Below are 14,361 nucleotides of genomic sequence, written 5' to 3'. Positions count from 1 at the left end.
AAAAAAAAAAAACAACAACAACAAAAAAACTGGATGCTTTAAACGTTCAGAGAACATAAAAAAATTCCTTGATGGGAACGTTAACAAAACATTCTTAGAACACATTTTTGTAAGCTGGGATTGTACATAGTGCATAGTATTAGTGCTAGTGCATAGTGTGTAGTGGCACAAAACTTATATCATTCACAGTGAGCTTCATTTAACAGTCTAATGTAGAAACAAGCACAGATCAGTGTGCACAAATCAATTTACAACAGATTTTACATGTGATTCATGAAACATTCGTATGCCGCCAATCTCATTGTACGAATGATTGCATGTTGATAAATGTGATTTTAAGAAAACCATTGTCATTTGAATATCACGCCCCTGAAAACGCCCTGATTTAGAAGCCTCACCCATAGAGTTTAAGAGAACAAACGAGGAAGTAATCTCATGAAAGGGAAATTTATCTTACTCCAAAAACACCCTGAATGCACAAGCACAATCAGGTTCCTTGCCCCTGAGCTCTAAACTGTGTCGCAATCAAATGGTTTCCCATCATGCTTTTTGTTTGTTCACTATTTGGCACGCATCAGCATGACATCACAGCAGATCCAGCGATGATGGTTCCGTGTAAGGCTGGTTTATCTCAGATGTGTGATTGCGACACACAGAGAGAGATTTAAAAGAAATTTGGCATTTCCAGTGAAAACATCTGCCGAGTTCCACAGAATGTTGACAGAACTATCAGTTTTGGGTGAACTGTTATTTTAAGAATGTGTTCATGACACAATTGTTGATTTGCAGCCAGGATTGTCATCAGGAAAGTGACCAAATAATCTACACGTGTCCCAGGACACATGAATTGTAATAGCTGCACTGTAGATTTGGCCAATTAAACCTATAAAGTTGAGTGTATCATATTTGACAATGAATTTCTAAGGCCTTTAAATTATCAACATGATCAAAACATTCGGAAACAATATACTACACGCCTTCTGTCAACTGATTAATAGTTTACACTTTTAGCAAGTAGTTGTCTTTTTTTGGTGTGAAATCTTTACAGATTTTTAAAAAGAAAAAATTATTTGACGTTGAATTTGTTAATCTTTTCTTTTCTTTTTTTTACTTTAAATTAATATTTCAGGCATTATTGGGTTAATGTTTGTCTCATGAGGTCTTTACAGAGCCATCATCATTAAGTTAATGTAAGCATTTAAAAGAGTATGTTTTTAACTTACAGTAATGTCCATTTGTGAAGTTTCTGTAAGTCTGAAAGTGAATTCTCTCTGTGTTGTAGTGAAGTCAGACCTACATTCTAATCAGGCGGTTTGTTGATGTGACAGTGATTTTCCCATCTGTGTTCTTAAGGCTCAAATGTGAGGTTACATTCTTCTCCTGCAGCTGTTTTCTCAATGTTTACTTCTCTCGCTCGCTCTCCTCCTTTCTCTGAGCCAGTGTTTTCATTCTCTGCTCCTCCCTCCTGTTTCCCGTCTGTTTCTTTATGCAACATTGAGGTCAGGTCACTCGTGTCCATCTGTAAAACACACTGTACAGTATATCTCATGTCAGAAATGTAACAGAGATGTAGATCCAGTGTCTGGTGTTTGAGGGCTGCCAAATGAAAACATTTCACAACAGCTTTCAGACTTTCAGGGAAATTAATCTAAATAACTCAGTCACAACCAAACTGACATTCTTTAACATATAAAACATAAATATTACACTCACAAAGAAAAACAGAAATAGAACTAGATATAGAATTATAGAAAATACATGAAAAAAACAGTATAGACTTATAAACTTGATATAGAACTATAGAAAAAAAAAGACACCGAACTACACAGAAGTATAAAAATACATAGATCTAGAAGTAGAAAAAACAGGCACATAGATATGCATATAGAAGTATAGAAATGGAAAAAGAACTAGATATAGAAGTACAGAGAAATACAATTATGGAAATTTAATCAGAACCACATATATGTGAAAAGTAGGCAGTAATTAAACAGTTACGCTCATATGTGTGTCAAAAATGGGATTTTGCTTCTTAAGGTGAGATCTGCATGACAATGACAACAAAAACAAGCTGCATTTTATGTTTTATTACAACAATTAATGTGGCACTAGTGTTGAATATCCATCTAAACATTCACATCACATTCAAATTAGTGTGTTATATACACAAGATACAAACTGACGGCTCCATACTGCGAGTAAAAACCTGATTAAAAACACACGTCAGGAATAAAAATACTGGAATGAATGTGTAGCATCTTTAAATAGAGGCTCATGAGCTTCTGAAGCTCTTTCACAGGTTTGTCATCAATCAACTAATGAGGGCATCAATTAAAAACACAAAGTCAATTAAAAAAATCTATTAAAAATCACAGGTCAAGCTTTCTCTCTCCGTCTCCTTCTGAAGCCAGAATCAGGACATCACATCATGTATTTGACAGGAACTCAGACAGACGCAGCGGCTCAGGTGTCCCTGCATTAGGCTGTGATGTTATTTTCTGTCTAGTGCGGCTGGGATTCAGTGGACGGAGGGTCTGGGGCAGAAACAGGAGGACAGGAGTGAGACTTGATGCTGTCGTCTTTGCTAACAGCCTCGTCGAAGTCCAGCTGCTGTCCGTTCACACTGATCTCCAGACAGCCGTGGTAGAACGCAGAGATGGGAGTGACAGATAGCGGGAGATCTGCACACATAAAGAGCCAGGGATCGTTGAAAAAATGTTGAACACTGATCTAGAACACTGAAACTATCTGAAAATCTAAACTCTAAAAAACATGTTCTTAATGTTCTGCAATGTTTGACATGAACATGATCAAGCGGAATCAGATTCTGAACTATAATATGGTGCTCTTGACAGACGTCTGACTGGATTTCCCACCATCATCTCCATCTGAATCAATCCACAATCCAGGTTCATATGTTTGTGATGGACAGACAAGCAGATGTTAATGCTCTAAAACCATTACAAGACACCACTGCTGATAGATTTATTGATTTAATGTCCCGATGAAGACGATTAGATGCCAGTAACTGAAGGAGTGCTGACCAGCAGCTGTTATTGAATGAATCTGCACTAATACTGCAGAAATACTGACTTTTACTGTGCTACTAAATGATTAACTGCAGTGGTAAAGCCTATTAAGAACTATTGTATTTTGAATTAGTTTTTATTTTTCCAGTTTCTACTTTAACTTTAACTTTAGTTAAAATTGGTATTTTTGTTGTGTTTTTGTAATAAAAAAAAATAATCTATATAGTTATTATACATTTTTATTTGAGTTTTACATTTACATTTCTGAATTATCAGCTAATATAATTAATTACAGTTCTAAAGCTTGAAGATGTAAAACTGAACCAGTCTTACTGTAGTATTATTGTCTACTTTAATAGATTTTAATATTTTGAATTAGTTTTTATTTTTCTATTTTCATTTGAAAGAAAATATACATTTTGTTCTGTATTTTTGTCATTTTTAAATGTCTTTATAGTTTTTAACTTTTATTTGGGCTTTACATTCAGATTTTGCATTACCTTTATTATTTAACATACTATAGACTGTGACCACTAAAGAAAGTGTCTGTTCCCCGAACTAGTAAACACAAAAAAAACATCCAAAACAATTTAACGGTAACAATTTAATTGATGTTCAACAAATAAAAAACAGATATAATAATAAAAAAATGATAAAGCTTAATGAATATTAGATCCCTTTCTACAAAAGCGCTTGTAGTAAATGATATGATCACAGTAGGGCTACGATATGGTATTATAATCAGGGCCGTCGCTAGTCGGGTGAAAGGTGGTGACGATTATAGGGGCCCACGGCTGAGAATGCATTGGATGCATTGTCTCTTAAAGTGACCATGCCTAAGTGTCCTTAATGTTAATCCAAGAAAATGAAAGAACGAAAATCACTCACTGCTCTTGACTGAATTACTTTGTAGTTTTAACAGGAATTATTCCACAGTAAAACCAAAAATTATTCAGACACCAGATATCATTTTTTATAATTTTTTTCCTAGACCTAGGTCGGCCCGTTGTTCATCTTCAGTTCTCTCTTCAAAGCAGTTCAGTCAGTGTACTGTTTGAGTAAATGAATTACTCCGGGATATTGGTTTGTTTTTACTCAAGAAGGAGTGTCAGCCACATTAAAAAAGTTAACAGCTTAAGTCGTTTGTGGATTAATGCGTATTGGAGACGCGAACCGTTTTAAATGATTCAGTTCGATTTGGTGAACTGTTTCAAAAAGATCCGGTTACATCGAATGATTCGTTCGCGAACCGGATATCACAAACCGCTTTGTTTTGAACTCTCTCACAACAGACACGGAAGAGAAGACAATGCTGAATAAAGTCATAGTTTTTGCTATTTTTGAACCAAAATGTATTTATGATGCTTCAAAAAATTCTAACTGACCCTCTGATGTCACATGGACTACTTTGATGATGTTTTTCTTACCTTTCTGGACATGGACAGTATACCGTACACACAGCTTCAATGGAGGGACTGAGAGCTCTCGGACTAAATCTAAAATATCTTAAACTGTGTTCCGAAGATAAACGGAGGTCTCATGGGATTGGAACGACATGAGGGTGAGTTATTAATGACATAATTTAGATTTTTGGGTGAACTATCCCTTTAAAGTCCTTGTAATAATGAGCACACTTGCACCTTAAAGAAATCAGCCCGGAAAATGGAAAACAGTTGGAAGAAAATAAAACTAGAGGTGTTTTGTATTGCTTGGCGGGAAAGAACTTCTACTTATAGAAAAGCTCTAAAATTCTGCTAGATCTTCTTACTTTTTGTCTCTCTTAGAAGAGAACAAACACAACCCCAGGCATTTATTCAATACAGAGGCTAAATCAACAGGGGGAAAAAAAACATCAACAGACATAGACCTTTCCCAACAGCACAGCAGTAATGACTTTAACTTCTTTATGATTGATACTATTAGACATAAAATTATAACCATGCAGCTTGTCAGTCACAGAATCAGATATGTGCACAAAAGAACCCTTGAGGAACAATTACACTCACTCTCTGCAATAGGAGAGGAAGAATTGAATAAATTGGTTAAATCATCAAAACTTTAAACCCTATTCCATCTAAGATACTAAAAAAGGTGCTTCCAGAAGTCATAAATCCTCTTCTGAATATTATTCATTCATAAATCTCTTTAGGATATGTCCCTAAAACCTTAAAATTAGCTTTTATAGATAAGCCTCTCATAGATCCTAAAGAATTGGTTCATTGCAGACTGATCTCAAATCTCCTTTCTCAGTTAATGACAAGTACATTCACAAGTATAGTAGGGTTAGGGTTAGGCACAAGGCTCAGTACTAGGAGCATTAGCTTTACACACTTTAAATGTTACCCCGGGGAGATATCATCAAAAAACATGGTGTTAAATTTCACTGTTACGCTGATGATACTCAGCTCTATATTTCTTCACAGCTCGATGAAACCTACAAATTTGCAAAACTAACAAAATGCATAGCTGATATAAAAAACTGAATGACTAGTAATTTCCTACTACTAAATTCTGAAAAAAACTGAGGTTTTAATTATTTGAACAAAAAACTCTGCATGCGATAACCTAAAACATTATTCAACACTTGATTGCTTCTCTGTAAATTTCCCAATATCAGTTAGGAGTGTGCTATTTGATAGCAGTCTTTCCTTTAAAACCATGTTTGTAGCATTTGTAAAACTGCATTTTATCCATCTCAAAAATATATATAAATTATGACCTATGCTTTAATGTCAAATGCAGAAACATTAATTCATGCATTCATGACCTCAAGGTTAGATTATTGTAATGCTTTATTGGGTGGTTGCTCTGCGAGCTTAATAAACAGACTCCAGTGGCTCCAAATACAGCATCTAGAGTCCTTACAAGAATGAGTAAGTATGACCACATTAGCCTAGTTCTGTCAACTCTGCACTGGCTCCCTATTTAACAACGAATACATTTTAAAATCTTGCTAATTACTTATAAAGTAAAATTGTTTTGTTCCTCAGTACTTGAGAAAGCTCACATTATAGTCCTTCACGTCTGCTGCGATCTCAAAACTCTGGCCATTTGATAATACCTATAATATCAAAATCAACTGTGGGCCGCAGATCCTTGTCCTATTTAGTAACAAGTCTTCCAGGTTTGTTCTGACCAACTGAGGAAAAAAGCATAACAATAAATTGTGCTATCAATGGGGATTTAATTTATGATTTATTAGCTCATATCACATCAAACCGTGCAAATTATTATTATTGTTATTTTCAGATTATTAATGTTAACAACACCAGCTTCTCGTGACTATGAGTATAGTGTGTAATAGTGTGTAGAGCTCAATTTTTGTACAGTATAATCTCTAATTTATACCATACGAATTTCATACCAAGAAATTCTTTTAACCCAAAAAGGCAAACTATGCTCCCTTCGAAATGGTTTTTAATTATTATAAGAGTTATGGTCTTTAAAATAAAAACTTTGTGTAATCCCAGGCTATCTGTAATCAGAAGCACATTTAACACTGTAAAACTGTAAACAGGGGAGCAATTGGGGGATTCAATGCCTTGCTCAAGGGCACTTCAGCCATCGGTACTGAGGGAGGAAGAGCGCTGTTCATTCACTCACCACACCTACAACTCCTGCCCGCACTTAAGACTCAAACCTGTTACCTTCGGATTACAAGGCCGTATCTCTAACCATTAGGCCACAGCTGCCCCCATCTTATTATAAGCTAACTGTTGTGAATCAGGCTAAAGTAAGGCGATAACTTTGAACATTGGTTAGTTATTTAATTGCTCAAATATTGATTTTGGATAATTTTTAACCAAAAAAGTTATGGACTGAAGCTTTATTTAGGTCAACTGGAACTGGGAACGCTTCCCATAACAGCTGATGTACTCATTACCTTGTAAGAATAATGGCATCTATGCTACTATTAGTTTCTTTCATTCTTAATCCGAGGTCACCACAGCCAACAGATTAAGTCTGTATCCAGATCAGATGGTGGATCAGCCCCAGAGACAGATCCCTGAAGACCACATCATCTCGAAAACCATCGGCACAAGACCACGGGAACCAGACAAGACCTCTGCCCCTGCCCAACTGTTGCCTTTGGCTTGGTTAGTTGGGGACACTTGACTCATTGCACAAACATTATTTGGAAGAGAGGTGAACAGGATGATGATGACATCACTGAATCATCAATGAACTTACTTTAGCTGGAAAAAATACTCTGTTATGGTATTCTTGAATTACTGAAAAACTATTTTCCTGTTTAACACTATTTAATGTTGCTTTGACACAACAAGTACTGTATAAAGTGCTATATAAATAAAGGTGACTTGACTTCCAGTTAATGTGATATTTAGATTACAGTACATTAAGATTACAGTTAACTAGACCAGTGTTATTTTTGTAACATGCATTTTGTATCAGACATTTGGTTTATTTTGTATCATTTTCATTTATATATTTTATTTTTTATTTTACTAAAATTTTTGAGGAATTTTGTTTAGTTTTGTCATTTTTATTTATTTTTAATGTTTATATATATATATAAAGAAATATTTATTTGAGTTTTAAATTAGCTTTTATAAAAAGCAACATACAGCTATTATTTTATCATATTTTATTTATTTTTATTGAAATGATATTATAGTTTTAGATTTTAATAGATACTATTAAAGTAATTTTGTTGTGTGTTTTTGTTATTTTTATTTCAAATGGGTCATATAGTTTATAATTTCAGTTATAGTTTTATTATTTACTTAATTACAAGTTTAACTAAATGAAAATGATAAACGGTGCCTTGGAAAACTAGATGAAATAAAAAAAAAATTATATTGTTTTTTATAAAAGTAAATGTTTATTTTATTTCAAGTAATAAAAAAGTTTTTTTTTTAATGGTTCTAGTTTTTTGATCATGCATTACTAGCACTGTGAAAACATTGATTTATCATTACATTAGTGAGCATCTATTAGCATTTCACCTTTATAAATAGAATCAAGCTGACTGACCTGGAAGTCCTCCTATGTAAGTGTGGACTTGACCCTGCATGGCACTGTTGAGTTTGGATAAAGCCATGCTCAGGGTTTCAGAGTCACTGTAGGACACGCTGGAGGAGTTTGCCGTGATGTGGAGACCATCAGCTGATACTTTCATCTCCAACACCAACCGGTCGGGATAACACAGCATCAGAGACTCCAGCGTCGCCACGCAGATGCCATCCATAAAAACCTGCAGATTCTGTAATACATGGGCAAGAGACACACGTGTGTTTAGTGTGTGCTCAGACTTCACCAGCACAGGACATCAGCACTGAATCTTACCGCATCATCAGGTCCTTGTGTCACCACAGCAACTGAAAGAGGGACAGAGCTGTTGCTAACCAGGGCAAATAATACACCGGTGCTGCTGGACGGACGGACGCTCATCACAACATCCAGTTTCCAGAGATCTGTGCTGCCTTAGACATGAACACACGTCAGTAACTCATCCAACTAAAACAGAGTTAAGAGTTTATTCTTTCATTAATGTGCTTATATGTAATGAGGAGACTTTTTTCTTCTGTAGAGTTGCATTTGAAATCGTTCCATAATTATAAAACTCCACAATATCAGTTGTGCATAACTGATAAATTCTGCAAAATTAATACATTAATTTCCTATTTATTACTGTGAAGCTGCTTTTATATGTATAAAGATAGAAAGACAGATGGCTAGATGTTCATTTGATAAAAAAATATTTACATGACAAAGCACATCAAATAATGCAACTAAAATTGAAACTAAAATATAAGAATATAAAACACTAAAAGTAAATACAAACCCGATTCCAAAAAAGTTGGAACACTGTACAAATTGTGAGTAAAAAAGGAATGGAATAATTTACAAATCACATAAAATTATATTTTATTCACAATAGAATATACATCGCATATCAAATGTTGAAAGTGAGACATTTTTAAATGTCATGCAGAATATTGGCTCATTTTGGATTTCATGAGAGCTCAGACGAATCAAAATTTGAAGTTCTTTTTGGAAAACTGGGACACCATGTAATCCAGACTAAAGAGGACAAGGACAACCAAAGTTATGATGGTATGGGGTTGCATGAATACAACATCATGGCTGTGTAGAAGAAGGATCTGGGTACTGAAATGACCAGCCTGCAGTCCAAATCTTTCACGCATAGAAAACATTTGGTGCATCATAAAGAGAAAGATGTGACAAAGAAGACCTAAGACAGTTGAGCAACTAGAAGCCTGTATTAGACAAGAATGGGACAACATTCATATTCCTAAACTTGAGCAACTTGTCTCCTCAGTTTGCAGACTGTTATAAATAGAAGAGGGGATGCTACATGGTAAACATGGCCATGTCCCAACTTTTTTGAGATGTGCTGATGCCATGATATTTAAAATCAACTTTTTTTCCCCTTAAAATGATACATTTTCTCAGTTTAAACATTTGATATGTCATCTATGTTGCATTCTGAATAAAATATTGAAATTTGAAAACATCATCACAACACATAATCATTTCCACATCATTGCATTCAGTTTTTATTCACAATTTGTTTAGTGTCCCAACTTTTTTGGAATTGGGTTAGTAAATAATATTAAAATAATACTGATAAAAATTACAGTTTTTTTTAAAACAATAATTACTAAACTAAATAATAAATTACAAATATTTGTAATTAATCTTTGTTCAAATTAAAATGAAAGCAAGAATTGGCTAAAAAAAACGTCTCCGGTTACTATCATAACCTCGGTTCCCGTGAGACTTGGGAACAAGACATTATGTCAGCTATAACGTATATGGGAACTCCTCCCTTCTCCACTTTTGCTGAAATCTTATGGGCTAACGCCAGCTGGGGACATCTGGCCAACTGACGCGAAGCATGCAAATACTGGAATCACGACTGAACGCTAGCACAGCTGATCAAGGGAAGTTGTGGCCTAATGGTTAGAGAGTCGGACTCCCAATCGAAAGGTTGTGAGTTCGAGTCCCGGACCGGCCGGGAATTGTGGGTGGGGGGAATGCATGAACAGTTCTCTCTCCACCTTCAATACCACGACTTAGGTGCCCTTGAGCAAGGCATTGAACCCCTAACTGCTCCCTGGGCGCCGCAGCATAAATGGCTGCCCACTGCTCCGGGTGTGTGCTCACAGTGTGTGTGTGTTCACTGCTCTGTGTGTGTGCACTTTGGATGGGTTAAATGCAGAGCACAAATTCTGAGTATGGGTCACCATACTTGGCTGAATGTCACTTCACTTTCACTTTCACTTTCAAACAGCGACCATTCAGAGAACTGAGGTTACGATAGTAACTCGACATTACGTTAGCTATGACGTATATGGGAACTATATTCGATCCCGCCATGAGAGCAGTGAAGATAAGCCCTGAACGGGGTTGATCACCCCCTCACATAAGCAAGACAGTTCTAAGAGAGCTCGCATTTGATAGGCGGAACTAGACCAATGAGACATCTGCTCCAAACCTAACAAAATGTGCATATCTCCAAGCAATGAACGCGAAGGCTGCACTAAACAGGGCAGACACAACGCAATAAGCACTCAAGCACAAGAGTTGAACACAGAGTCGACGGCGTTAGCGGTGACAACTGCATAAACCATAACAGAGTTAACAGCCACAGTAACTACTGTATAACTGCTTAAACAGCATGAATAAAACTTAACTCACCGAAAGTACAGTACATATGACGCTACAGAGGGTACATCCAGCTTGTAAAACCTGGCGAATGTGTTCTGAGAAGACCAGCCAGCAGCAAAACATAAATGCTGGATAGACATACCTCTTCCCAGAATGGGAAGCCTTGCGTCACGCAAGGCTGATGGCTCAGCAGATAAGGCGGGCAGGGTGTATTGAGTGACTCAGGAATGTAACCCGGTCTCGGCCGGAGACTGACATTACAGTCGCCAGGTCCGAAACTGATGCAAAATCGTTTACCAAAAACTCATGAAAGTCTCCAATGCTCTTTGCAGAGGCGAGAGCAAGAAGCAAGGCAGTCTTCAAGGAAGCTCCTTAACTGCAATCGAAGCTAAAGGCTCGAACGGTGGTAAAGCTAGAGCCTTCTAAACTAAAGCTAGATCTCACAGCGGCACGGACGGTGGCCGTGAAGGACACAATCTCCTTTCTCCCCTGAGAAAACTGACTACCAGACCGTCAACCGGGGAGCGAAAAGTGGCAATTAGCGGTCACATACACCTTCAGTATGGATGGCAAACTCCCGCAATCCATACTTTGCTGTAGAAAGTGCAAAACAACGGAACAGGTCCCCGGGTCAGTATGATTGTCCTTGCACCATTTTGTGAAAAATTCCCCACTTCAGAGTGTAGAAGCACCTGGTAGAAGGTGCCCGCGTCTCCGTAAGTGTGCTCAGCACTCGAGAGTGCAGAGCGTCCCGCTCTTTAGGGTCCCTGCAGCGGCCACACATGAAGGTTCCACAGCTCTGGGCTGGGGTGCCATATCGTGTCATTCGCCTGAGACAGCAGGTCCTTCCTGAGGGGGATTTGCCATGGGGGAGCCAACACTTACACTCTCAGGTCCGCGAACCAGGGCTGATTCGGCCAGTTCGGGGACATGAGTATAAATGATGCTCTCTCCTCCCTGATTTTGCACAACACCATAGGCAGAATCTTCACCGGAGGGAATGCGTAAAGCCTGTCTTCCGGCCAGCGCGATGTCAGAGCATCTCCCGGCAGTGGGGAGTGAGATAGCGAGGAGAACGTCTGACAGTTTCGCTCATGGCAAACAAATCCACTTCTGTCCTCCCAAATCGATTCCAAATCATTTGATCTGATCATGGGTGAAGCCTCCACTCTCCTTGAGGAATCCCATTCCTCAAAATACTCTGAATTCAGAATTCTCTTATGGAGAGAAAGTGTCGGTCCACCCACAACAGGAGACTCACTGCCTGTTTGAATAGACCTCTGGAGCGCATGCCGCCCTGGCGATTTATGTACGAGACAAAAGACATATTGTCGGTTCGAAGCAGTACATGTTGGCGCTCCAATTTTGACCGAAAGGCTTGCAGGGCTAAGGACACTGCTTCCAATTCCAAACGGTTTATGTGCCACCTTCTCTGAGACTTCAACCACAGGCCTGAGGCAGGTACGCCCAGGCACACTGCTCCCCAGCCGTTCATTTGGAAAGGACTGAACATCCATATGGACTGAAGACCACGCCCTCGGCAGAACTCGAGTTACAGCCAAAACTGCAGCAGCCGCATATGCAGCAGACCCAGATGGCACACTGAAAAAGCTGCCGCCATCAGTCCCAGAAGCCTCTGAAATTCCCTCAGTGAAAACGACCTGCCTGGTCTGAACAGCGCAGAATCGATGAAATTGTCTCTATACCCTCTAGAGAGAGATGGGCTCGCATCGCCATAGAGTCCAAACTGTTGATTGTATACATGCTTCTATTGTGGAACTCACACAAACATAATTTAACACACATAGCAATCGTCTCCCGTAGAAACATGGGGGACATGATGAATTTGAACATGGCGCTTGGGGGGCGGGGCCTCCCATGCGCTCTCTCTTCCACTTTATCGGTCTGTCAGGGAGACGTTTCGGTGGCCAAGGCTAGCGTGCTGACTCTGTCACAGCGCTGGCTCCTCAACTGACCCTGACGTTTCCTCCCAGGCTCTTAAGACTGTTGGTTTGCTACCACGTGGGCTTCTGCACCCGACCACGGGTCGTGAACATGGCCTGCATGGCAGAGTGGGTGCGCGCTGATTGGGGTGCAGCCCACGACTTCACCACAAGCTCTTTTTTGCGGTCTGGCAGCGGCTTGAGTGGAGGAGCCAGGAGTCCAGCTACTTTTCACAGGCTCGTTAGGTGCGTTGCATCGCTGGCGGCCTTGCCAAAGACCCTGGTGAGCTCCTCCTGGAGGTCTGAAGGGCCCTCTTGATCGGGGCGGTCTGACTGATATGCCTGATCCTTATCCAACACGAAAGTAACATGGAGTCGTCTTCCTCGCCAGCTCCGAAGAGGACGAAGTTCGCAGGGCGGAAGCTATCGTCCACCAAGCCAACGTCGAACTCGTCTTTGGGCAGGGAAGGGTAGTGGGCCTCCTTCCCGTTGTTGTCCGAACCACTCTGGCTCTGAGGGCGCGCACTTGCAAGTGGGCGCAGGTGTCGTCCATTTGAGGCCCAGGCAGGTCACACAGAACTGGTGAAGGTCCGAGTCTGGCAGTAGCAGTCATCAGATGTGGAGAGGAAAACAGGGTGAGTAGTCCTCTATTGCAACTTCCACAATGACTTAGATAAGACTTCTAGCGTGAAGAAAGAGATTCTGATATAATTTTCGCACCCATGCAATTTATACTGCCCACAACCTGTCAGTATTTGCATGCTTCGCGTCAATTGGCCAGCTGTCATTAGCCATTAGCCCATAAGATTTCAGCGAAAGTGGAGAAGGGAGGAGTTCCCATATACATCATAGCTGACGTAATGTCGAGCTACCGCCTCGAGAAGGGAACTAACTTTATCCGACCCTCTAACTCTAGCACTCTCCATTCTAATTCTTTAAAAAAAAACTAATCAGCTTTCTAATCTTTTTGTATTCTGTTTTCTTTCATTTATTATACAATTAAAAAAGGGAAAAAAGACCTCTTCTTTTTCTATTCTATCCGTTTTCTTTTTATTTATTATATTATTTAAAAGCCTTTGCTACGTGTACTGCGTTAAGCTAACTAAGACTTTTATAAGACTCATTATAGCACTTATACTGTATATCATTGCTCTTTTGTTGTTTTTGATTGCTTCCATTGTCCTCATTCGTAAGTTGCTTGGATAAAAGAGTCTGCTAAATGAATAAATGTAAATGTAATGTACACTCTAGAAATAAATGTAAAGTGTATTAAAAATATATAGAAATAAATGTGACTTGACTTATACAAAGTGCTTGTGCAAAAAAACGAACCGAGTTTAGACTGAATCTTCTGTGGTAATGGACTTGCTGCAGACACTTTATTAAGAGCTTTAATTGTATTTATTTCACTGAACTCACTGTAGTTGATGTTGAAGAGTGCCAGTCCTCCGCCGCTGAAGAAAGAGCCTTTCTCCACATGCACATAACAGTGTTTGCTCTCCTTTCCCCGAAACACCTCGTTCACTCCAGACACGTCCTGATTCATCAGATTCCAGCCACGGATGCAGCCATCCAGCCTCGGGTTGATCTGATTCACAGCGGCACAAACAAAGCAAACATTCAGTTAATTCACAAAACAATACTATTGTTAAACACACGTTACTTTAAATAAAACAAACTAAATAAATAAAAATGTTTATCATTTTACATTTTGAATTTTATGTACATTTAGA

General features: G+C 38.8%; 1 protein-coding gene across 2 annotated transcripts in view; it reads right to left on the bottom strand.

Annotated features, from left to right (window-relative positions):
* Positions 1-2,072: 2,072 nt before the first annotated feature.
* The window catches only part of pros1 (protein S), a 29,883-nt gene continuing 17,594 nt past the window's right edge, over positions 2,073-14,361 (bottom strand). For both annotated transcript variants that reach the window (XM_026254758.1, XM_026254771.1), the window contains exons 11-14: positions 14,048-14,216; positions 8,337-8,473; positions 8,025-8,253; positions 2,073-2,681 (exon numbers count right to left, since the gene is read on the bottom strand). In XM_026254758.1, the coding sequence (XP_026110543.1) occupies positions 2,503-2,681; positions 8,025-8,253; positions 8,337-8,473; positions 14,048-14,216 (714 nt within the window). In that variant the 3' untranslated portion in view covers positions 2,073-2,502. The remainder of the gene's footprint in view (positions 2,682-8,024; positions 8,254-8,336; positions 8,474-14,047; positions 14,217-14,361) is intronic.

This window comes from Carassius auratus, chromosome 1 (genome assembly GCF_003368295.1).
Source record: "Carassius auratus strain Wakin chromosome 1, ASM336829v1, whole genome shotgun sequence".
Taxonomy (NCBI): domain Eukaryota; kingdom Metazoa; phylum Chordata; class Actinopteri; order Cypriniformes; family Cyprinidae; genus Carassius; species Carassius auratus.
This window is presented reverse-complemented; position numbering and strand designations above follow the sequence as displayed.